Source organism: Geotrypetes seraphini, chromosome 18, assembly GCF_902459505.1.
Source record: "Geotrypetes seraphini chromosome 18, aGeoSer1.1, whole genome shotgun sequence".
NCBI lineage: Eukaryota > Metazoa > Chordata > Amphibia > Gymnophiona > Dermophiidae > Geotrypetes > Geotrypetes seraphini.
The window spans coordinates 8209034-8235365 of record NC_047101.1 but is presented as its reverse complement, the minus strand read 5'-3'; the positions used below and the strand labels follow the sequence as shown (position 1 = coordinate 8235365).

Here is a 26332-nt window from a genome sequence, read left to right as displayed (position 1 = left end):
ATGTTGAGGACCCACTGGTCCGACGTGATGACTTCCCAACGGCTGGAGAAAATGGTGAGACGACCCCCGATAGGCTGTGGAAGAGGCAGCGAGGGTGGATGACTGGCTATGCCCTGGAGAGAAGAGTCAAAAGGGCTGAGATTGCTTAGCAGGCTGAGGAGGCTTAGAGGGTTGAGTGGCCTGAGATCGAGCCTGGGCATGGTGCTGCTGTTGACGGGGTCGCCGAGATTGTTGGGGAGGCGGATTGAGTGGCCTGGCTGAGAACCTCCGCTGGTAAGATGATTGAGGCCGATAGGGTCGGGCAGGCGGAGCCTTCTTTTTCGGCTTGATCAGGGTGTCCCACCTGGTCTCATGGGCCGAGAGTTTCTGGGTGGTGGAATCCAGTGACTCTCCAAAGAGTTCATCCCCGAGACAGGGGGCGTTGGCCAAACGATCCTGGTGGTTGATGTCCAGGTCGGAGACTCTGAGCCAGGCTAAGCGACGCATGGCTACGGCCATGGCAGAGGCCCGAGAGGTGAGTTCGAAGGAGTCATATATTGAGCGGACCATATATTTGCGCATTTGGAGAAGGCCAGAGATGTGTTGTTGGAATAGCGGGACCTTGCGCTCAGGAAGGTACTTCTGGAGGGCAGACAGTTGTTGGACCAAGTGTTTCAGGTAGAAAGAAAAATGGAAGGAATAGTTGTTTGCCCTGTTGGCAAGCATGGCATTCTGGTAAAGCCTCTTGCCAAACTTGTCCATGGTCTTACCTTCTCTGCCAGGAGGGGTAGAGGCATAGACACTGGAGCCCTGAGTCTTTTTTAAGGTGGATTCCACCAAAAGGGACTCATGGGGCAATTGAGATTTGTCGAATCCAGGTATAGGGATGACACGGTAAAGGTTGTCCAGTTTACGGGGGGCTCCCGGTACCGTGAGGGGATTTTCCAAGTTTTTGTAAAACGTTTCCCGTAGGATGTCATGCACGGGAAGCTTGAGGAACTCCTTGGGAGGTTGCTCAAAGTCTAAAGCCTCTAGAAAGGCTTGAGACTTTTTTGAGTCAGATTCTAGGGGAAGGGACAGGGCAGCAGACATTTCCCTCAGAAATTTAGAAAAAGAGGACTGCTCTGGTTTAGAGGTGGCATCGGGTGCCGATGGTTCCTCATCAGATGAGGAGGGATCCTCCTCGGTACCGAGAGGAGTTTCCTCCCATAAGTCAGGGTCCCTGACCTCTGGTGCATGTCGAGACACCGGGGTGGAGGGCGCGGTATGGCGAGTCTTGGACAAAGACTTTCCAGAGCGCACCGAAACGGTACCAGGGGAGGACGACCGGCGTCGATCTCGGTCCCGAGAAGAATGCCGTACCGCCTGGTGCCGAGGAGGATCCAATGTGGCCTGAGAATGAACCACCGGATCGCCATGAAGTTGTTGGGCCGAAAGGATCGGCATGGAGGTGTTCACCGGTACCGAAGGGGTGGATACCGGGGGCTCGGTACGGGGCTCGGGCCGGTCTGGTACCGGAAGGAGCGGTGCCAGGATAGTGGGCAACAGTTGTTCAAGTTGTTTCTTCAACTGCTCCTGGAGTTGAGCCTTTAAGATGGCCGAGATACGGTCATCTAGGGGTGGCATCGGAACCGCTTTCTTTTTCTTCGGTTCCTTGGATGCCGCTCCACGCCCCGGCGATGAGGAGGCCGATGACGAGGCACTCACCGAGATCGGGGCGGAGCGTTTGCGGGACCGGTGCGATACCGGTAGGGACGGTGTCGCCACCGTAGCTGGAGGGCGCTCGAGGGAAGAGGAAGGCTTCTTAGCCGGCTTACCTGGCGCCAGCGACGCCGATGTGGGGTCGGTCGGTGTCGAGGTCGACGGTGCCGATTTTTGAGGTACCGCCGTTGAAGGTGAAGAGTCCATCGCCGACTCGGTGCCGAAGAGAAGAGTTTGTTGAATTCTTCGGTTTTTAAGAGTTCTCTTTTGAAGAGTGGCACAGCGGGTGCAGGAGTCCGCCCGATGCTCCGGACCCAGACACTGCAAACACCAATTGTGTGGGTCAGTTATGGAGATCGGGCGTGCACACCGCTGGCACTTCTTAAAACCGACCTGCGGGGGCATGAAGGGAAAGATAGCCTCCGCAAAATCGAAGCCCGAGGCCTGTATACTGGCAACAGGCCCCGCCGGGGCAAAAACGAAAGAAAAAAGGCGAAAAAGCAAAGTTTTTTTTTTTTTTTTTTGCAAATCAAAGAAAAGTAAACCCGAAGGTAAAGAGAGAAAAAATAAGGAAAAAAGCGCGAGCGGGAAGGCAAAAAAGTGGATTCAACGGCCGTTGAAAAAACACACGCGTCTTCTTCGCTCCGCGGAAACGAAGAAACTGGGGACCACGCACTCCTCCGTCGGGCGGGAAGGCACTCGCGCACGCGCGGTGCGGCCAACTAGAAACTTCTAGTTAAAAAGGTCCGTACCGAGGGCTCCGTCGGTGACGTCACCCATGTGTTAAGAATATGCTGCCTGCTTGTCCTGGGATAATGAGTAATTGAATCTGGTGCAATACTTACAACCGTTATCTCCACAGTGATTTTTATGCAGGTTCATAAATAAATCGGGCTGGATTCTGTATAGGACGTCCAGTCCCAGAAACTGCCTAAGCGGCTTTTGAGAATTGCACATGGGCATCCTATATAGATTTGCATCTGTCCTCATGGACAGACGCCTAAGCCCGCCTAATACCATGATTCTCTAACCGGCGTCCATGTCACAGGCATCAGTTAGAATATCAGGTTGCTGCCGAGCTGATAGTAGTAAGTGAATTTCCCTGCCACGATCAGTTTAGTGGCAGGGAACCCGCCCCCCCCCCCCCCCACGAAGACTGCTAGCAGGAGGGATGCCCAGTCCCTCCTGCTGGAACCCCTGAAGATGCTCCACCCCCAAATGTCTGTGGCAGGAGGAGTGCCCAATTCTTCCTGCTGCCATTATACCAAGATGTCACTCAACAGGAGGGATGCCCAGTCCCTCCTGTCAGAACCCACCCCCTGAGACATACCCTGGCACCCTGACACCCCTCCCCAAGCCCACCTGGGACCCCCATCCCCCCCAAAGCACCTTATTGAGTTGGCCGGCCAGAGGGATGCTTATTCCCTCCAGCTGGCAGGCCTTCCCCTTTCACTCACACCCGACTTTGTTATATCCTCTTTGTTTTTTAGGTGCGTTTACATCACTAATTTAAAATAGTCACTTAAAGCTTCAAAGGACTCTCATTATTCACAATTGTGTCTCCTGAAGAAGACAAACGAAACAGAGCCACATTGGGACCCCAAACCTTTTATAAAGCTAAGTAGGCACCTCCAGAGGCATAATTCAAGTCAAAAAGTAGGCACCAGAAATATAGGCCTTGAAAACCCTGGTCTAGATTTCCAGTGTCACAATTCTCTAAAGGTGCCTACGTGTGATTGACACAGCAGCTCCATTAAGAGAATCTGGCAGCTTGTGCCTTCAGCTCAGCCCAATCTAGCTACAGAGAAAGTTTTACCTTTTTTTCATGCAGTACAGAGGCAAAGGCAGCAAGGGGAGGAGAAAGAGGAAGAAGGGAGGGTTCCCAGGTTCCACCAGCCACAAAAAAGGTAATACAGCATGGTAGCAAACTTAAGAGATATCCTACTCCACCCCAATGAGCTAATTCTAACATAGATCCTTTTCACAGTTTTGAAACATCCCTTCTCTTGCAAAGTTTAGGGACTCATATTCTATACCTAAGATATACAATACCATAATTTAATTGATCCCGCTGTGCTGGCTCTTGCATTGCGCAGGTCTAGTAGTGCTATAGAATTAAGTACAGGCAGTCCCCGGGTTAAGAACGAGTTATGTTTTTAAAGCTGTTCTTAAGTCAGATTTGTATGTAACTCAGAACCTGTAAATTTTAAGATTCTTGCTGCTTACCTCCGCTCCCAGCTGATAAGAGCCAACTATCCCTACCAGGATACCCTCTAAGGTATAGCATGCACAACCACACACTGGTCTTAATGTGGCCATGCATCATTCCTAAATCTGCTACAGGAGATGTGTAGGAGTCTAGGCCACTGGAAATACTGCCCAGTGAAAAATCAAATGAAGCTGTGACTTGAGTTCTTAAGTACGAGTCGTACTTAAGTCGGGCGTCTGTAACTCGGGGACAACTGGTTGGGCAAAGTGACTTCCTTACCATACAAAGATCTCCATCAGAGTGAGAGATTTGGTGGGGGGAGAGGATCTACTCTTAGAAACAAGAAGTATAGTCAAAACTGTTCCTAAATTATGCCCTCACTCCTTTAAGGGCTGAAGCATTAAGCTTTCTTCCCAATGACAGCCAATGAGAGAAAAACCTTTCTAATGCCACAACCACTGGAGTTAAGATACTTCAAGTCTGGAAATATTTTACTCAAGGAAGGAGCAGCTCTCAAATCATAGCATGGCCTCTATAAAAGCTCTGAATGTAATTAGGTTGAACTTCTTATAAAAACAAAACTGATTTTACATAATTTTTTCTTAAATTCTAGTATCTCTATTCCTTATTGCCTATTCAAAAAAAACAAGAAAGAAAATATTCAGAATATAAATGAGTATGAGCCACCAAAAGCTGAAAGTCAGCATAACACAAAGTACAAAACACCAAAATGTATATGAAATATATGTCACCCTATGTAAAAAAAAAAAGAATCACTTGGCATAAAAGTCTAGTCATTTTCTATCATATAGAATACACATTTGAATGTAACATAAGAAAACTAGGGGTTCATTTTAAACCAATGCTAACACAGCAAAGGATAAGAACATGTGGTATCAAACAACTGATGCATAACACAGATGGCCTTTTAAAGTCTGCATAGAGACTCCACTTAGCTAGAGCAAGATTTGACTCACAATGGAAGAAGTTCTTCCCACACAGAAATTGTTTCCATACTAAATTAATACATTTGATGTCATAAGAATATTCAAAGCTAGATTTACTAAAGCTTACCCTGCCAATGGGTTTTAACATGCAGTAAGCTTTAGAAGAAAATGCACAGCACTAAGGCCTGAATTCTGTAGCCAGCGCAGATGTCAAAGGCCGCCTTAAAAGCCACGCGCCAGTTAGAGAATTGTGCCATAAATGTAGACCAGGATTTTCCAGTGCCTACTGTCGATATGAACTGAGCCTCCGTAGGTGCTTCCGGTGTTAGCTATGCCTACAGTGGCATTAGGTGCCATAAAGTGCTTACTGAGGCGCAATTCCAGTGCCGATAGGCACCTTGAAAATGTGTTTTTCACTGAGCTTGGGTGCCTAAAAAACTATGCCTAAGTGACTGGCATGGTTTAAGCAGCAATTTTTTTGCAAGGTCAATTTATTTTACACTTCAAGTGTTAACTATTTTTCCACCGTGGTAATACCTATATGTAAAATCCCAGATTTTCAGTCATTTGTTTAGCTGCTTGACAATTTCTGTTGCAGAATGATAGAACGTTAGCAAACCCCTACTGACAGGGAGAAAATCCACAAAATGAACTAGCAACGATCATTTGTGTTCCTTTGCTTAAGCAGGTGCCATAGTTATGGCCGACAAACTGGCTAGGAAAACAGATTGCTTTGCAGGGGATTCAGTAGAGTAAGGTGCACAATATTCATGCATGCAGAACTAGAGAAGTGCTAGCATTTTAGGGACAACTCCTCAAAACTGCATATCCTCTATACGCTTGCACACTGACCTCGACGACGCTTTTTCTTTTCTCCATCCTCTCCAATTTCTCCCTCATCCTCATCTTCTTCAGATCCACTAAAGTCAGAACCTGAAATCGATTCCCCTAAAGACAATGGAGACCTGTTAGAGAACTGAAGCATTCATAAAAATATCCAGTTGATCAAGATTTCACTGATTGCACTGTGTGCAGTCTACTTCAGGACACTATTTGTAACAAAAATAAAGATATCAGAAAGTGTGCATTGAATTTTATGTGATCATTTTATATTACCAATATCATATGGTGTTAATTATCAAAAACTGTGAACTACCAGTGATTGTGTTAGCTAGTATATTAAGCACAATGATATTTTCTAAAAGGATTACACACACAACCCCCCCCAAAAAAAACAACAAACAAACAACAATGTAACTCCCCTCCCACCCCCTCAGCATAATTATATTATAATAATAAAAAGTAAATGACTTAACACTTTATTCTTTACATCTGCTATTTAATTAACCATCAGCTACAGTGAACAGCTGCACAAGTAATATGTCAGAAGCAAATAAAGTCAAAATAAAAGAAATATATATACTATCCTTCTAAAGCTTATCCAACAGTTTAATCTGGGGCTCAACAAATCCAAGTACCAGGTTCCCATGGTGTCTAGAAACTGCATTCTGACAACAGGGATTTCATTTTATCTTTTATTCTTCTTCTTTTGCAGAGCTGCCTCAAGCTGCATCTCCCAGCTCTGCACTATGACTTGACTCTTTATATAAACTTAAGCCACACAGTGCAAAAAGTTCAGGAAGTCTCGTGGGACATGGAACCACAGAACTTCCTGCCCCAGGTGGCTCAAGTTTATCAAGAGTCGAAAAACAGTGTAGAATGAGAAACGCAGCTCTGCAAGTGTCAATGAAAGGACAAGAAATGGCAGATTACCAAACAAACTAGTTGCCTGGGAATGACAGATAGAAAAGTGAAAGCGAGAAAGATGCAGGTGAAGACCCAGGCCATGGTGAAATGTGAAACAAAGAGGCAACTACCCTTTGCTTCACTTATCAAGACAGTACCGTCACACAGCTGACAGCATGCTTTGTGAAAGGAGACTGCTGGCATCTACCAGCGATTTGCAGATGCAGCCTAGGGAACTAATTTACTAAAAATGTATTTTCCTACAGACACAGGATAGGAAAAGAACCTTAGCATATCAGTTACTAAAAGGAGTAGGAAGTGGAAGGAAAGAATAAAGAAAATTGTCCTGTTAGTCGAGGAGAAAGGCATGTAAATTCTGGAACAAAAGACTGGAAGCTTGTGATTGTGGGGGAAACACAAATAGGTCCGCTTGTGGAGTCTCCCAGTCCTTAAATATTTTATGTAAAATAGTTGAATTAAGTGGCCACTCAAGAGGCTATAGGAGTCTGCTCAACCTGTCCGCTAAAATATTCTGTTTCCCTGCTAGATAAACCACTTTGAGGAATATGTTGTTTTGGAGGTATTGCCCAGGACTACTACTACTAATAATCAATTTCTATATTACTACCAGATATATGCAGCACTGTATGTCAAAATACAAAAGAGCTTGCAATCTAGTCAAGACAGAAACTGGAGAAGGTGGCCCCAAGTATGTAGCTAGATCCCAAGTAGTAAAACAGATTTTATGCTGCTTATCCTAGGAATAAGCAGCAGATTTCCCCAAGCCATCTCAATAAGTTTATGGACTTCTCTTTTAGGAAATTAGTCAAGCCTTTTTTAAACCCTGCTAAGCTAACTGATTTCACAACATTCTCCGGCAACAAATTCCAGAGTTTAATTACGCATTGTGTGAAGAAATATTTTCTCCAGTTTTGTTTTAAATCTACTACTAGTCCTAGTATTTTTGGAAAGAGTGAACAAGCGATTCACATATTCCCTTTCCACTCCACTCATTTTATAGACCTCTATGATATCACATTTATGTGCACAATGGGTGCATAAATGTAAGCGCCTAAGTTACTGAAATGCTCCTTCAAGTGCGCTGCTACATATCACAACCATTTAATTTGTACTCTCCTTGTCTTTACTTCTTGAACAATGCTGTGTGGACATTCTGCTCAAAACTTGACAAAAAAGGCAGAAGAGAAGAGATTTTAAAAGCAACCCAAAAGGCACTAGAAACTAGTTACCTTCTTCAAGTTTTTTCTTGAGTTCTTCAATTTCCTTTTGAAACTGTCTTAGTAAAGCATCCTTAGGATCTTCATTGATTCGAGCCTTGTTCTTAATATTCTTAGCGCGGTTTGCGTATCTTAATGTACTGATAGTCTCATCGTAGTTGTAGTCTGCTGGGCCAATGTTTGCACACTATAAGATTAGAAACCAAAACAAAATTATGTAATTCTTTATTTGGAACATGTTCAAATACAACTAACAAAGTATACTCAAACAGGACACTCAACAAGAGCACCCCTGGTACCTCATCAGTACCAACAACTAATGAACAGTGTAAACAGTTTCCATAAACCCCCCATTAAACTCCCCCCCCTCATGATCCCCCCCTGCAGACCCTTAAACATCAACCTGCTCCCCCTTCCCTCCTCTCCACCCCCAGAAGAAATAGCTAAAATACCCAAGATCCAATAGGGCTTCCAGCCCTGTACAGAACAAAAATACATATACAGAAATAAGAGCAAAAGTACCCTCATATCAGGATTCCCCCAGTAGATCTAGATCATTTATTATTCCATTGTCCATTTATCTTGGCCTTTTGGAAATCAATATGGGGCTAAATAAATTGTTTATTGGAAAACCCAGTTGCATTCTCGTATGATACTGTTTTATTTGGCATATCAATGAGGGCTAAGAGCCAAATATCATCTAAGAACAAAAAGCTTCTACTAGAGAGGGCGTGGCTTCAACGTGCTGAGAGATGGCTGTGTAGGAGATCGGCTCTGTGAAAGCAGGCAGTTTACTGAAACTTTTAAGGGGAAAATAATAAAGAGAATTTTTAAAAAAGGAAGCATTAAGATTGTTAAAATGGCATCGGGGTCAGGTAAAGGAAATAAAAGTGTGATGGCAAGCGGATCAAGCGGAGGAAAAAGGTCAAAACTGGAAGTGATTTCCCCTCAATCAGTTCCTTTGCCTGTGGAGGAGGCAGATAACAGAGATCTTTTGCGGGAAATTCAAAAGGTACAAGAAATTGTGTTAGAGAACTCAAAATATATAAAAGAAGTTAGAGATGAGATAGCAGGGTTAAAAAGCAGAATGGATATAGTGGATTTGAAAATGAATACTCTAGAGAAAAAGGTGGAAAAAACGGAAATGGAATCAGGGCAGTTTAAAAAAGCTCAGAAAGAAATTGAAATATTAAAGAGAGATTTTGAAGATTTGTCCAACCGCGAGAGGAGGTGCAATTTGAGGGTTCTTGGTCTACCTGAAAGGGTAGAAAAAAAATGATTCAGTCACGTTCATGACTAACTTTTTAATGAAGATTCTACTGATTAAAAGCAAATTTCAGTTGGAAGTGGAACGTGCACACAGGATCCCAACAAAAAGACTAACTGCACAAAAAGGACCCAGGCCAATGATTATAAAGTTGCTCAGATATCAGCAAGTAGCTGAGATATTAGCATTGGCTAAGGAGAATAAAGATATAAAATGTCAGGACTCAAAAATATCAATAGTGCCTGATTTTGCAAGAGTGACAGCTCAAAAAAGGAAGATGTGAGCTCTGGGTGCGAGATATGGGTTAATATATCCAGCAGTCATGAAGGTTACGTATGAAAATAAAACTTATAGTTTTGAAGAGGCCAGTAAATTAAAAGAATTTATAGAAAAATGTGAAGTGCCAATGAACACATAAAAGGAAATGAAAGTAAATAAGAACATAAGCAATGCCTCCGCTGGGTCAGACCTGAGGTCCATCATGCCCAGCAGTCCGCTCACGCGGCGGCCCAACAGGTCCAGGACCTGTGCAGTAAACCTCTATCTATATCCTTCTATCCCCTTTTCCAGCAGGAAATTGTCCAATCCTTTCTTAAACCCAAGTACTGTACTCTGCCCTATAACGTCCTCTGGAAGTGCATTCCAGGTATCCACCACACGTTGGGTAAAGAAGAACTTCCTAGCATTAGTTTTGAATCTGTCCCCTTTCAACTTTTCCGAATGTCCTCTTGTTTTTTTATTTTCTGAAAGTTTGAAGAATCTGTCCCTCTCTACTCTCTCTATGCCCTTCATGATCTTATAAGTCTCTATCATATCCCCTCTAAGTCTCCTCTTCTCCAGGGAAAAGAGACCCAGTTTCTCCAATCTCTCAGCGTATGAGAGGTTTTCCATCCCTTTTATCAAACGTGTCGCTCTCCTCTGAACCCTCTCGAGTAACACCATATCCTTCTTAAGGTACGGCGACCAATATTGGACGCAGTATTCCAGATGCGGGCGCACCATCGCCCGATACAATGGCAGGATAACTTCTACCGTCCTTGTTGTAATACCCTTCTTGATTATGCCTAGCATTCTATTTGCTTTCTTAGCGGCCGCTGCGCACTGTGCCGTCGGCTTCATTGTCATGTCCACCATTACCCCCAAGTCCCTTTCTTGGCTACTCTCATTCAATAATATCCCTCCCGTTGTATACTTGTACCTCGGGTTTCCGCTTCCCACATGCAATACTTTACATTTCTCAACGTTGAACTTCATCTGCCATCTCGCCGCCCATTCCCCCAGTTTGTTCAAGTCCCTTTGCAATTCTTCACATTCCTCTTTAGTCCCAGCTCCACTAAATAGTTTTGTATCATCCGCAAATTTTATTATCTCACACTTCGTGCCTGTTTCTAGATCATTTATGAATATATTAAATAGCAGCGGCCCGAGCACCGAGCCCTGCGGAACACCACTCGTGACCCTCATCCAGTCCGAGTAGTGGCCCTTTACCCCTACCCTCTGTTTCCTACCCGCCAACCAGTTTCTGATCCACCTATGTACGTCTCCGTCCACTCCATGGTTCTTCAGTTTCCGGAGTAGACGCTCGTTAGGCACCTTGTCAAAGGCTTTTTGGAAATCAAGGTATATGATGTCTATGGGGTCTATATGTTATCTGTTGAACATATTTTATTTGAAGAATACTGGTATTTTATTTTTTTTTTAATGATGCTGAAGAGAGAAGGAAAAGATTTGATAGAATATTCAGAATTTCAGTTAACAGTTTCAAATGACTTAAAAAAAACAAAACCCAAAACTTGACATTCTAAGGATTGCAATAACATGGTTTTGCCTGAAAGAGAAGGGGATGCTGTGTGCTACAAGGAGTGAAACTGAGATATAAAATGAAAATGGTACATAATGAAGAAAGGCAATGGGAATTAAAGAAATCTAAATGTTGTTGAGTAAGATTGGTGAATATGGCAAACTGAAATATAGAAAGAGTGTGAGTCTGTATGATACGACCTGCTCTTTGAAAGTTGCCATACGTTTGAAGGAAATCAACAACGAAGAGCAGAATTTAGAAGAAAAGAAGAGAATGAACATGGAAGACGGCTTTTGGAAGAAAATTGGATAGATTACTTTTGATGGGACAATGATATGTGATAGAATATTAAAAGCAATACACTAATGGAGTTTTTGGATACAAAAGTAGATATTGATAATATAGGATACAGAGATTTTATGGTTATTAAATGATTATAAAATAAGATTTACTCTCTGAGCATTTAACATATGAATATTTTAATATATAAGGGAGTATAGATGACATATTGACATTATAAAATGAAAATTAATTAGTAAGTTATTACATAAGGGATATGAATTATAAAGAATGTAATAATAAGTGTGAGTGGATAATGTGAATGGTGTGAATACTTGAACAAGGTACTAGGATTTTGAGATATATAATAAATAAAATTAATGTTTAATATATTCTTTTAGGATGTATTAGAGAATGTTCAGAGATACATGGGGTAAATAGAGAAATATTATATATTGCATAAGGTATATATATAAAATATAACAAGATGCTTGTATAAGGTTGACATATATGATTAAACTGAAGTATTTCTTATATAGTTTAAGAAGTTTTAAGTTTTAAAGAAACTTAGAAAAGAAGCAAGTACTAATATTTTTATTTTATGGTAAGGTACAATTATATTATAGAACGGAAGAGTTATAAGACTAAAAATGTCTTGGTTTCAATAAGATGGATATTGAATATAGTTAATATAAAGAATGGGTCTGATTTTGGATTGAAAAAAAAAAAAAAAAGTATATAGGGGAGAATCATCATAAGCAATTGTTGTAATTTACATTCTTTGCTTTATCTTTCTATCTTTTTGCTACACAAGTCTGTGGAAGAATAATGACTTAAAAATATATAATTAAAATTTTTACCATCATTGTCTTTGAATTTCCTCCCAGTGAATCCTGCAGTAAGCGTGTCAGTTTAGAATTACGATATGGTACATGTGTACTCTTGCCATCCACTAAAGCAGAAATAACATTCCCAAGCGTAGAAAGTGAAAGATTAATTTTAGTTGCTTCCTTAAGCCGCTGTCCAGTGGCCCCAGTCTTTGCTTGTCTTTCTGAGCCCTAAAGAAAAATGCAGAGACATTAGAAATTCACCATGTAATAATCACACAAGTAGCTTATCTAACAACAATGATAATTTATCATAATAAATTCCAAGCAATACTTTGGATTGGATTTATTAATTTGATATACCACTATTGACAACCAAGTATTAAGCGGTTATTTTGGGCATTTTTTCAAAAAGCATTTTTCAGATTTTTTTTTAGTTTATATTTTATTACTATTTATCACAATTCACACGAATACTCTTGCTCAAGAAATACAGATATTATAACAAATCACAGGAAAAGTTCCCTTTATAATGTATACTAAAATGATCTGATCTTAAAATAGGGCACCAGAGCACTGACCTGCAAGGACTGACGGCAGCCATTCAGGAAGCGGCGCGGGGCCAGGCTGGAGTGCGAAAAGCTTGTTCCTGCTTTGTGCACCGCTGACCCTGACATAATGAGGAGGCAGCCATTCAACGAGGGAGGGGCAGGTGCGGGGAAGTTTTCAAGTTTTTATTAGGTGTTTATATACCACCTATCAAGGTTTATCTAAGTACAATTAGGTACTCAAGTATTTTCCCTATCTGTCCCGATGGGCTTACAATCTATCTAAAGTACCTGGGGCTATGGAGGACTTAGTGACTTGCCCAGGGTCACAAGGAACAGCGTGAGGTGTGAACCCACAACCCCAGGGTGCTGAGGCTGTAGATCCAACCACTGCGCCACACGCTCCTGCCGAAACAACGACGGACCACCAGAATTTAAAGGTGCTGGAGGGTAACTGGGACTGTCTAGGGGCTGGGAGTGGCTACTACTTAGACCTGCCCTGTACACTGTCCTGGCCTACTACTAGACCACCAGAAGGGGTAAAAGGGACAGGGCAGGGGACATGGTGCATAGCCTGGCAGGGAGAGGCTGCGTAGCCTGGTAGGGCAGGGAGGGAAACGGGCTGAGTTCAGAGCCTGGCAGGGAAGAGGGCTAGGTGCAGAGCCTGGCAAGGAGTGGGGGGGGGGGGCTGGGTGCATAGCCTGGTATATATTAGTACACAATTTGGTTCAGAATGGTTTTTTTCTTGTCTTCCTCCTCTAAATCTAGGGTGCGTCTTATAGTGCAAAAAATACGGTATGTTTAAAAATGTAGTAGTCCTAACACAGACCCCTGGGGAACACCACTATTTACCGTTCTTTAAGAATATTGACCATTTAAACCTACTCTATTTTTTCTGTCTTTCAACCCGTTCTTAACCCATAATAGGACATTACCTCCTATCCCATGACTTTCTAATTTCTTCAGAAGTCTTTCAAGAGGTACTTTGTCAAATGCTTTTTGAAAATCCAATACACAATATCAACCAGTTCACCTTTATCCATCCCTTCAAAGACATAGGAGGTTGAACTATCAGTAGGACATAATATTGTCTAGTAGAAATATAAAAGAATCTGAAAAAAGAAATTACTGAAATAATGAAAAACTAAAATAAGTCATCATATTTAAATAACACCCAACTAAACTGCTTCAGCTCAACTCAAAATGGCCGTTAGAAATTGAAAGAGCCCACAGAATCCCCACAAGAAAGCCAGTAAACCAGGCTGCTCCAAGACCTTTGATATTCAAGGTATTACGGTATCAACAAGCTCAAGAAATATTAAAAATGGCAAAAGCAAATAAAAACTTGAATTATAAAGGATCAAAACTGATTTTAGTACCGGATTTTGCTAAATATACTGCTAACATAAGAAAACAATTCCTCACATACAGACAGCAGCTGAAAGAAAAGGGATACATATATGGAATATATTATCCATCCACTATGAGAGTATCCAGTGGAAATAAATCCATATATTTTCAAGACCCGGCAAAACTGAAAGAATTTCTGACACAAAAAGATCCTAAGTTTATATAAATAACAGAACAATTCAGCTGAAGAAAGAAGAAAGAAGAAAGAAGAAAGAAGATGGAAAAAAAAGGGAAAATAAAGAAGATTATTAAAAGAAATGTTATCAACTGGAAATATAATTTATTGAAATAATGGATGCAATAATATAACAATATTTAAAAATTAGCATCCACAATCATTAATATCATTAATTATTATTAATATTATTAAAAAAAAAAAAAAAAAAAATATATATATATTATTATTATCAAAATATAAATAAATTAATTATTTAAAAAAAATATATATATAAAATACAAGTTTTAATCAAAATAGAAAATATATTCTATTATATAGCATATTAAATTATTATGATAAAGGATCAATAAAATGATTTACAATGAAAATATCATTAAAATATTGAAAGGAAAAATTTATAATTGTTATATTGAGAATAAGATTTAAAAATGAAATATATTAATTATTATAAAAACAATATTTTAACACTGTATAAGAAAATTATAATTTTATGAAATATATACAAGAAAATAATTGATTATTGACAGAAATAATTAATAAAATAGATGTCTAATATAAAATTTTTATTTGATTTAATTATTCAGTCATATTAACTTATTATGAAAAATAAGAAAATAATGTAATGGAATGATAGATAATTAATAAAAGATGATTTTATTATAAAACTTATTTACTGACATAAAATGTATATTTTAATCAATTATTCATTCAAATTAATTCAATATGAAGATGATCTATGAAAACGATTGAAATGCATTATAATTAAGATCAATATTATATATTTATATGATACTGGATATATTTAAGTTATATGATGATATAGATATAGATATATATAGAGAATAAGAGCTATATTTGAAATATGTTTATTTATTAGAAATATTATATTATAAGTATGCATGATATTGAATTTAATTTTATAATTCAAATATATTTAATTCTCAGTAAATTCATAAAATTTTATAGATTAAATGAATATAATTTTTAATAATATAAGGGTGGAAGTATATAGAATGTATTGAATTCAGAAATATATTTTAAATAATATAATGTATTATTAGTTGCCTGGAGATGGAGATGTAGGTTTTGCATGACCAATGCGTGTTCCAAATCAGAATAAGATAATGGGTGGGAGGGGAGGGAAAATAATGGGTGGGTTAGGGGATAAATTTTCAATGAATGTGCTAGGAGCTAATCATGTAAACAATCATAGAATATTGATTAAGTATAATTATTAATCAGATGGATCTAAAAATGTATTCGCTGAATGTCAATGGTTTAAATCATCCTATTAAGAAGAAGAAATTATTATCGTTCCTTAAAAATCAAAATGCGGATATTTATTTTATTCAAGAAACTCATCTTTCGGAAATTGAATCAAAAAAATTATCTGGAGGTTTTATTTCTAAATGTTTATTTGCACCGGCTTTAAAGAAAAAGGCTGGAGTGGCTGTTCTAATAAATAAAAAATGTAATGCAGATTTTAAACTAATTAATTATGATCCCTTAGGAAGATGGGTGCATGTCGAAATGGTTCTGGGAAATACTACCCTGAATTTATTCAATTTATATGCTCCTAATACGAATCAAATGGAGTTTTTTAAACAAATTCAACAATTGCTCTTACCACTGGCTACATCTAATTTAATAGTAGCAGGGGATTTCAATGCTGTAATGGATCCGATATTGGATAAAAAACCAAGTAAAGTTATGAAATCATTAGGCTTAGATAATTTGATACTATCTTGTGATTTAGTAGATATATGGCGAATTCTTCATTTTAATGATCAGGAATTTTCTTTTTGTTCTCAGGTCCATAAATCCTTTTCACGAATTGATTATATATTTGTTTCTAATAATATAGCGCAGCGTGTCTTAAAAGCAGTAATTGATCCCATTATAATTTCAGATCATGCTGGTGTGTGGATTAATCTTCAAAATTATGATGCTGAAAACTCTGATTTAATTTGGAGATTTAATAATGATTTATTAGCGGATTCAAAATTTCTTGAAGATTTCAAAATAAAAATGCAAGAATTCTTTCAATTTAATGAATCAGATGATATTAATGCTGAGATCTTATGGGATGCTTTTAAAGCAACTATGAGAGGAAATATTATTTCATATTCAACATTTATTAACAAACAAAAAAAAAAACAATTTATTGAGATGGGAAAGCAAATTAAATTATTAGAAAATAAATTAATTGAGAAATGGGAAAATAATACATTACAAGAATTATTAAAATTAAAAGTTAAATACAATGAAATTTCTTCTCAAATTGTGAGGAAAGACATTTTCAACAAACAAGTACAATATTATGGAAATTCAAATAAAGCTGGTAAATTATTAGCAAACTTTCTAAAAGCAAAGAAAAGAAAATCTAAGATTATTGCAATTAAAGATACAAAAGGTAACACACATACCAACACAAAAGATATTATAACACAATTTCTTGATTTTTATAAAGAATTATATACTTCCAATTCTTATAAAAATAAAGAACAAGACGGATTAACTTTTTTAAATTCATATATTGGACCAAATATTCCAGATCATATAAAAGGAAGTTTAGAAGAACCTATATCTTTAAAAGAATTAGAAACAGCATTGAAGTCTCTTAGAGTTGGATCCGCTCCAGGTGGAGATGGGTATACTGTTGAATTTTATAAATTTTTTCAAAATATCATATTACCACATCTGTTAAATTTATATCAATATCAAATAAAGAATGGAAAAATTTCTGGTACTATGGCAGAATCAATAATTATAGTCTTACCAAAACCAAACAAAGATCCTACTCTGGTTTCAAATTACAGGCCTATTTCATTATTGAATGTAGATAACAAATTAATGGCTAAAGTATTAGCATTAAGATTGGCAAAAGCTCTCCCTTTCATTATTGATGTACATCAAACAGGATTTATTGCTAAAAGACATTCATCAAATAATACTAGATTAGCATTCCACTCATTAAATTTAGCAAAAAATATAAATGATCCAGCTTTTTTAATATCTTTAGATGCAGAAAAAGCTTTTGACAGAGTGGAATGGAATTTTATATACCAAGCTTTACAATGGTTTGGTATAGGATCCGGTTTTATTGAAATGATTCAGACATTATATAGCTCTCCTGGAGCAAGATTATATATTAATAATAATTTATCAAATAGATTTAACTTGCACAGGGGAGTTAGACAGGGATGCCCTCTGTCTCCTTTACTTTTTGATATTGTCCTAGAACCTTTATTAATTGCAATAAACAAAACTAAGGAGATAGAGGGAAAGCACAGTTACTTACCGTAACAGGTGTTATCCAGGGACAGCAGGCAGATATTCTTTACGCATGGGTGACGTCACCGACGGAGCCCACGGTACGGACCTTTTTACTAGAAAGTTCTAGTTGGCCGCACCGCGCGTGCGCGAGTGCCTTCCCGCCCGACGGAGGAGTGCGTGGTCCCCAGTTAGTATAAGCCAGCTAAGAAGCCAACCCGGGGAGGAGGGTGGGACGTAAGAATATCTGCCTGCTGTCCCTGGATAACACCTGTTACGGTAAGTAACTGTGCTTTATCCCAGGACAAGCAGGCAGCATATTCTTTACGCATGGGTGACCTCCAAGCTAACAAAGAGGGAGGAGGGATGGTTGGCCATTAGGAAAATAAATTCTGAAGTACAGATTGGCCGAAGTGCCCATCCCGTCTGGAGAAAGCATCCAGACAGTAGTGAGTAGTGAATGTGTGAACTGAGGACCAGGTGGCCGCCTTGCAGATTTCCTCAATGGGTGTGGAACGGAGGAAAGCAACAGAAGCGGCCATAGCTCTTACCCTGTGGGCCGTGACAGCACCGTCTAGTGACAGACCGGCCCGAGCGTAACAGAACGCGATGCAAGCTGCAAGCCAGTTGGATAGCGTCCGTTTAGAGACCGGTCGACCCAAACGATTCGGGTCGAAGGTCAGGAAGAGCTGAGGGGACAAGCGGTGAGCCCTTGTACGATCGAGATAGTAAGCCAGGGCACGCTTGCAGTCAAGACTGTGCAATGCCTGTTCTCCGGGATGTGAATGAGGCTTCGGGAAGAACACAGGCAAAACAATGGACTGGTTGAGGTGAAAGGCTGAGACCACCTTTGGAAGGAACTTTGGATGGGTGCGCAGAACCACCTTGTCATGGTGAAAAATAGTGAACGGTGGATCGGCAACCAGTGCATGAAGCTCACTAACCCTCCTGGCAGAGGTGATGGCAATGAGGAAAAGAACCTTCCATGTCAGAAATTTGAGCGAAGTTGTGGCAAGTGGCTCAAAGGGAGGTTTCATGAGGGCAGACAAAACCACATTCAGGTCCCAGACGACCGGAGGAGGCTTCAGAGGTGGTTTGATGTTGAAGAGGCCCCTCATGAATCGGGAAACCAGAGGGTGAGCCGTGAGAGGTTTTCCTAGGACAGGCTCATGGAATGCCGTGATGGCACTGAGATGGACTCTGATTGAGGTAGACTTGAGGCCTGCGTTGGACAGGGAGAGTAAGTAGTCCAGAACAGTTTCCACCGCTAAGGAGGTGGGATTGTGATGATGACGGAGGCACCAAGAGGAGAACCTGGTCCACTTCTGATGGTAACATTGGAGGGTGGCCGGTTTCCTGGAGGCGTCCAAAATGAGACGGACAGGCTGAGACAGATTTCCTGAAGAGGTCAGCCCGAGAGAAACCAAGCTGTCAGGTGGAGGGAAGACAGATTGGGATGTAGTAGAGACTGATGTTGCTGTGTAAGTAGAGTAGGAAACACAGGCAGAGGAATGGGCTCCCTGGAGCTGAGTTGAAGTAGAAGGGAGAACCAGTGTTGACGAGGCCACCGGGGAGCTATGAGGATCATGGTGGCTCCGTCCCTGCGGAGTTTGGATAAAGTCCGCAACATCAGAGGTAGAGGAGGAAAGGCATAGAGGAACCGATCCGTCCAGTCGAGAAGGAATGCATCCGGGGCCAGACGATGAGGAGAGAAGAGTCTGGAGCAGAACTGGGGCAGCTGATGGTTGTGAGGAGCTGCGAATAGGTCCAACTGCGGAGTGCCCCAGCGAGCAAAGATGGAGTGGAGCGTGGGAGGATCCAAAGTCCACTCGTGAGGTTGAAGGACGCGGCTGAGATTGTCGGCCAGGGAGTTCTGTTCGCCCTGGATGTAGACCGCCTTGAGGAAGAGACTGCGGGCCGTGGCCCAGGTCCAGATACGAAGAGCCTCCTGACAAAGGAGGCGAGATCCTGTGCCGCCCTGTTTGTTTATGTAGTACATGGCGACTTGGTTGTCCGTGCACAGGAGCAGAACCTGAGGACAAAGAAGGTGCTGGAAGGCCTTGAGAGCATAGAACATGGCTCGTAGTTCTAGAAAATTGATGTGATGTCGACGCTCCTGTGGGGTCCAAAGACCCTGGGTGCGTAGGTCTCCCAGGTGAGCTCCCCATGCATAAGGGGAGGCATCCGTGGTGATGATCATGGAATGTGGGGGCAGATGCAACAGAAGGCCCCTGGAAAGGTTTGAGGAGTTCAACCACCATTGTAGAGATCGCTGAAGAGATGATGTCACAGAGATGGGATGAGAAAGAAGATTCGAGGTCTGTGACCACTGGTCGGCCAGAGTCCATTGAGGTGTCCTGAGGTGGAGTCGTGCTAAGGGAAGCACATGCACCGTTGATGCCATGTGTCCCAGGAGGACCATCATCTGTCGAGCTGGGATGGTGTGATGAAGAAGCACCTGATGACAGAGGTGGAGCAGAGTCCGTCGACGATCGGAGGGGAGGAATGCCCTCATTAGTGTGGTATCGAGAACTGCTCCGATGAACTGAAGGCGCTGTGTGGGAAGCAGATGCGACTTGGGGTAGTTGATCTCGAACCCCAGTAGATGGAGAAGAGAGATGGTATGTTGAGTGGCTTGTAGCACAAGAGGAGACGTAGGAGCTGTCACTAACCAATCGTCCAAGTAGGGAAACACTTGGAGGTTGTGAGACCTGAGGAAGGCCGCCGCCACAATGAGGCATTTGGTGAACACCCTGGGTGATGAAGCGAGGCCAAAAGGTAGCACCTTGTACTGATAATGGCGATGGTGCACCTGGAATCGCAGGTAGCGACGTGAAGTTGGATTGATTGGTATGTGAGTGTAGGCCTCTTTGAGGTCCAGGGAACATAGCCAGTCGTTGTGAGAGAGATGAGGGTAAAGCGTGGCAAGGGAGAGCATTCTGAACTTCTCCTTGACTAGACACTTGTTGAGGTCCCTGAGATCGAGAATGGGACGAAGGTCTCCTGTCTTTTTGGGTACCAGGAAGTAGCGGGAGTAGAATCCCTGACCCCTTTGATCTGGAGGTACTTCTTCGATGGCATTGAGAAGGAGGAGGGATTGAACCTCCCTCAGGAGGAGGGGGGTTTGAGTTGAGAGAGAAGCAGACTCGACGGGAGGATTGTCTGGCGGAAGAGTCTGGAAGTTGAGGGAGTAGCCGTGGCGGATGATGTTGAGGACCCACTGGTCCGATGTGATGACCTCCCAACGGCTGAAGAAAATGTGGAGCCTGCCTCCGATTGGCTGAGGAAGAGGCAATGAGGGTGGAAGACTGGCTAAGCCCTGGAGAGAGGAGTCAAAAGGGCTGAGAAGGTTTGGCAGGAGGAAGAGGCTTTGCAGGTTGATTAGGCTGGGCACGAGCCTGGGTGTGTTGGTGCTGGCGGGCCCGCCTAGGTTGCTGTGCAGGTGGGTTGAGCGGTCTGGCAGAGAACCGGCGTTGATATGATGTCTGCGGTCTATAAGGACGAGCAGGAGGAGTCTTTTTCTTAGGTTTAATGAGAGTATCCCATCTGGTCTCATGGGCGGAGAGCTTCTGAGTGGTGGTATCCAGGGACTCTCCGAATAGTTCATCTCCCAGACATGGGGCGTTGGCTAGACGGTCCTGATGGTTGACGTCTAGATCAGAGACCCTGAGCCAGGCCAGGCGGCGCATAGCCACAGCGATGGCAGATGCACGGGAGGAGAGCTCAAAGGAGTCATAGACAGAGCGCACCATGAACTTCCTCAGTTGAAGCAGGCTGGAGATGTGCTGCTGGAAAAGAGGGACCTTGTGCTCCGGCATGTATTTTTGCATGGAGGAGAGTTGCATTACCAGATGTTTCAGGTAGAAGGAAAAATGGAAGGAGTAGTTGTTTGCCCTATTGGCAAGCATGGCATTTTGGTAGAGCCGTTTGCCAAATTTGTCCATAGTTTTTCCTTCTCTGCCAGGAGGGGTGGAGGCATACACACTGGTGCCCTGAGTCTTTTTCAAGGTGGATTCTACCAGGAGAGACTCGTGGGGCAGTTGGGGTTTATCAAAACCTGGGATTGGTATGACCCTATAGAGACTGTCCAATTTACGGGGGGCCCCAGGGACAGTTAGCGGGTTCTCCCAATTTTTATAAAAAGTTTCCCGTAGGATATCGTGAACAGGTAACTTTAGGAACTCCTTGGGAGGTTGATCGAAATCCAGAGCCTCCAGGAAAGCTTGTGACTTTTTGGAGTCAGATTCCAATGGCAAAGACAAAGCCCCTGACAACTCCCTGAGAAATTTAGAGAAGGAAGATTGTTCAGGTTTGGAAGTGGTCTCGGGTGCGGAAGGCTCTTCGTCCGACGACGATGCATCCTCCTCGGTACCGGGGGGGGATTCTTCCCATAGGTCCGGGTCTCTGACATCGGTGGTTGCGTGTCGAGAGACCGGAGTGGACGGGTCGGCGTGGTGAGTCTTAGACAAAGACTTGCCTGAGCGTACACTAAGGAGATAGAGGGAATATCATTTAACAATTTTGAATTTAAAATATCTGCATATGCAGATGATATATTATTATATTTAAGAAAACCGGAAACTACTATTCCATGTATACTTAATTTAATAGAAACATATGGTACTTTTTCTGGATATAAAATTAATTGGAACAAATCTGAAATTCTCCCAATAAATGTTCATTGTACCAAAGGATTATTTGACCCATATTCATTTATTTGGAAAGATGATGGTATAAAATACTTAGGAATTATGATCAAAAATACAATTGAAGACACAGTCAAAGAGAATGAAAAACTTTTATTGAAAAAAATAACAGAAATGTGTGAGCAATGGAATCCATTACATCTTTCTTGGTGGGGAAGAATTCAAACAATTAAAATGATGATATTGCCTGTGGTTTGTTACCAAATGAGTATGATTCCAATATTTTTTCAGGGGTCATTTTATAAAAAACTTAACAATATTCTTACAAAATTTGTTTGGTGTGGGAAAAGATCAAGAATCGCTTTAGTATCATTACAAAGACCAATTATGGAAGGGGGGGTAAATTTTCCAAATTTTTATAGGTATCATCAAGCCTATATCTTAAGACAGGGTATGTATTGGATCCTCCCAGAGCTTCTAGAAAATGTACCAGATTGGCTATATTTAGAATGGCGGCTCCTGTTCCCTTTATATCCAGAACAGTTAATAACTATAACAATGCCTAAAAGATACAAAGACCACAGAATTTTATCTGACACTTGGAAAACATTGAGATATATTAGTAATCTATCACCTGAACCTATTGCTAAATCTCTAAATCAATCAATATGGATAAACTCCAGGATCAGAATTGGCGGATTTAAAATCGTCTGGAAACAATGGATAAATGCAGGAATAAGAACATTGAATGATATCATATCAGAAGGTTCACTGCTTAGTTTTTCACAATTGCAAAATAAATTTGGATTAAATAAATCACAATATTTTAAATGGATGCAATTGAAGCAGGCCATTCAGGTAGGGTTCCCTGAATGGAAAAATCTAAATAATCAATATAGTTTACAGGTTCTATGTTTCCAGACGGATTTGTTGGGTCACCAAGCCGCAAAATGGTACAAATTGATATATGGATTTTTAAATAAAAAAAAGAAAACAGGTCTAAGGGATATTTGGAGTATTGAGATAGGTCAGACAATTTCTGAATCTCAATGGCCACGATTTTGGTCCTGGAGATTAAGATCTACAAGGTCAGCATCTATGAATCAAACATGGTTATTTTTATTACATAGAATATTTTGGACCCCAACGCGCCTGCAAAAAATAGATAGTACTAGATCTAATAGATGCTGGCATTGTAAATTGGAAATAGGGACGTTAGATCATTTAATCTTGTTTTGTCCCTTTGTAAACGCATTTTGGAATTTAATTTGGCCCCAAATTAATAAGTTACTAGAGAACCATGTAGGACTCTCGTATGACACCATATTATTTGGTACTGCAATGAGAACTAAGAGTCCGATTTCAGCAAACAATAATAAGCTATTACTAATACTAACAGGAGTCGCCATGCAACAAATTACTCAAAATTGGAAAGATTACACCAAATTAAATTATACGTTCTGGTGGAATTCTGTTTGTCATATTTATAAAATGGAAAAAATAATAGCGTTACAACAGGGAAATCATCTTAATTTTAATAAAATTTGGCAACCATTGACAAAATATTCTAATGATTAGTTCTTAGCACAATGATAAATAATTATATATGAATGGGGTGGGATTTGACTAATTAATGGAAATATACTATATAAGAAGGGGATGGGAATTATATTTTATATGCTAATGTATAATCTTTATCATATCATATTTTAAATACGATGTATTATTAATGACAATATTTTAAATATGTAAAAAAACTTTATTGTATATTATATTACTCAAATATTGTAAGAATGGAAAACTTATAAATAAAAATTTAAAAAAAAAAAAAAATAACACCCATACCCTTTTATCAAGCTACACTAGAGGTTTCTAACGCAGGACAGTGCGGTAAATGCTCCAATACTCATTGATTTCCTATGAGCGTCAGAGCACTTACCTTGTGCTAAAAACCTCTAGCATGGCTTGATAAAAGCCGGCCTAAGATGGGTCACAGCATTTCTTATCACTCAGAAATATGTATGACCAATCACAATGAAATATTGTACTTTCCAACTGACTCAGCAAGAAACATTTGAAAATAGTCATTCTATTCCAGTATTACTACTTACCGCAAGATCTACAAGGTGCAACTTGCCCATGCGGACGTGCATATTTCCATCCACTCCTTTCTCACTACACTCAATGGTAATTGTGAAGATAGCATGAGAACGAGAACTGTGTTCATTCATATTAGTGGCACCAACAGAACCTTTATAAAAAAACAAATCAACCAAAAATATGTTATCATTAAATAGTTAATGATACATTTTTAAAAGTTTATAAATAAATATTATTATTTTTTATTTTCAAGTTTTACATAAAGTGTACAAAATATTAAAATACAATTGATGTATACACAATATCACTTTTATATCTAATACATCATATTCTAAATATATTTTTATCCCCTCTCCCACCCCCCACCCTTCTATTACTTTTCTATCATATATAACATATTATATATTATATTAAATCATATTATGTAAAAATTATTTTCACTACCCCCCTCTATGTGTGTCTCATAAAAGATATTGAAAAGAAGAAAAGAAGAAGAAAAATCTAATTATTTATTCATTACAATATTTTGTCAATGGCCCCCATATTTTTATAAATTTAGTATATGTCCCTCTTTGTACTGCTATTGCTCTTTCCATTTTGAATATATGACATATTGTATTCCACCAAAATGTATAATTTAGGTTATTATAATTCTTCCAATTGTTGGTTATATGCTGAATGGCAACCCCTGTCATAATTAATAAAAGCTTGTTATTTTCTGGTGAAATTTGACTTTTTTTTCTCATCATCAAATAAATATACTGTGCTCAAGTTGGAAAATAGCCTTTTTCAAACCCTAAAGACAGTTAAAATATAACTAGAATCATTAGGTGAAGGGGGGTCAGTTACTCCTGGCAGAATTCTGCGCAAAAAAAATTCAAAATTCTGTGCACAAAATTAGGAAATTCTGCAAATTTGTCAAAATTTAAACAATTTTTGTTATTTATTATCCATATTCCATTTAAAATAAAATATTTTTCTTCTACCTTTGTTGTCTGGATGTTTTATTTTTCTATCATGTTGGTTCCAGCTTCTCTTTTCTGCTTCCCTGTCCTCTGCTCATTCTCCTCCATTGTCTTTTCTCCATTCTCCTAATAATTCCCTCACTACACACCTGGTTTTGACATATTGATCATTCCTTTTTAGCTCTTTTCTGCCTCTTACTCTTTTTCACTTTTCAGCTACCTATCAAATTTCCATCTTTTCTCCCATTCCCCATCTCATTTCTTCTTCAGCCCTCCACTCCCTTTCATCTTCAACATACATCCATTACCATATTTTTCCACTCTGTAATACCTGTCCTCTCATCCGTTTCCATGCCATCCTCTCCTCCCCCACAGGGTTCTACCATTCTCAACGTCACCCTTATAGCTCAGCATTTGCTCCCCCTTCCTTCCTGCCCCACTCTTATAGCCTGACATTTCTCTTCCTTCCTGCACACTCCCCCATGGTCCAGTATTTCTTCCACTCTTTTCTTTCACTCCCAATGCCAAGCATCTCTCCATCACTTCATTCTGCTCCAGGATCCAACTTCTCCTTCCTTCTCCCCTTCCACCTCCTGTGTATCTTTCCCTCCTTCCCACCCCATGTCCAACACCTTTCTCACCACTGTTCACCACCTCTCTCACCTTGCCTTGTGCCCTGGGTCAAACCTCTCTATCCCCCCTCCATATAGGGGTTGGGGAGTTTCTTGCAGAGAGAATAATAGGATTGGTATAGGTAATTTTACAGTGAGTGGACGTTGAAAGCAGCCTGGAAAATGTAGGCTTTTAGCTTGGATTTGAATACTGCTAGAGAAACTGACATAATAACTCAGGTAGTTTATTTTAGGTATTTATCTACCACCTATCAAAGTTGTCTCAGCAGTTTTGTACATACGGTGCAGCAAGACAGAAGAGACATAGTAAATGACGGTAGATAAAGACCCAAATGGTCCATCCAGTCTGCCCAAACATACACTCTATAATTTAATGATTTATTTTAAATTGTTCTTTAGAAACATGAAGGCATATAAAGGCCAAATGGCCCATCTTTTTCTTAGATATTTCTGGGCTAGAAACCCAGAACTCTGCCCAGTACTGTGCATAGGTTTCATCTACTGGAGTCTCCTTCAAAGCTCACTCCAGTCCACCCTCAACTGAATGGCCATATACAGGACACAGACCGTGCAGGTCTGCCCAGTA

General features: G+C 40.4%; 1 protein-coding gene across 2 annotated transcripts in view; it reads right to left on the bottom strand.

Annotated features, from left to right (window-relative positions):
* KIF3A (kinesin family member 3A) overlaps positions 1–26332 on the bottom strand; it is a 56475-nt gene that overhangs the window by 17993 nt on the left and 12150 nt on the right. For both annotated transcript variants that reach the window (XM_033927526.1, XM_033927527.1), the window contains exons 6-9: positions 24161–24300; positions 12028–12225; positions 7833–8007; positions 5689–5784 (exon numbers count right to left, since the gene is read on the bottom strand). In XM_033927526.1, the coding sequence (XP_033783417.1) occupies positions 5689–5784; positions 7833–8007; positions 12028–12225; positions 24161–24300 (609 nt within the window). The remainder of the gene's footprint in view (positions 1–5688; positions 5785–7832; positions 8008–12027; positions 12226–24160; positions 24301–26332) is intronic.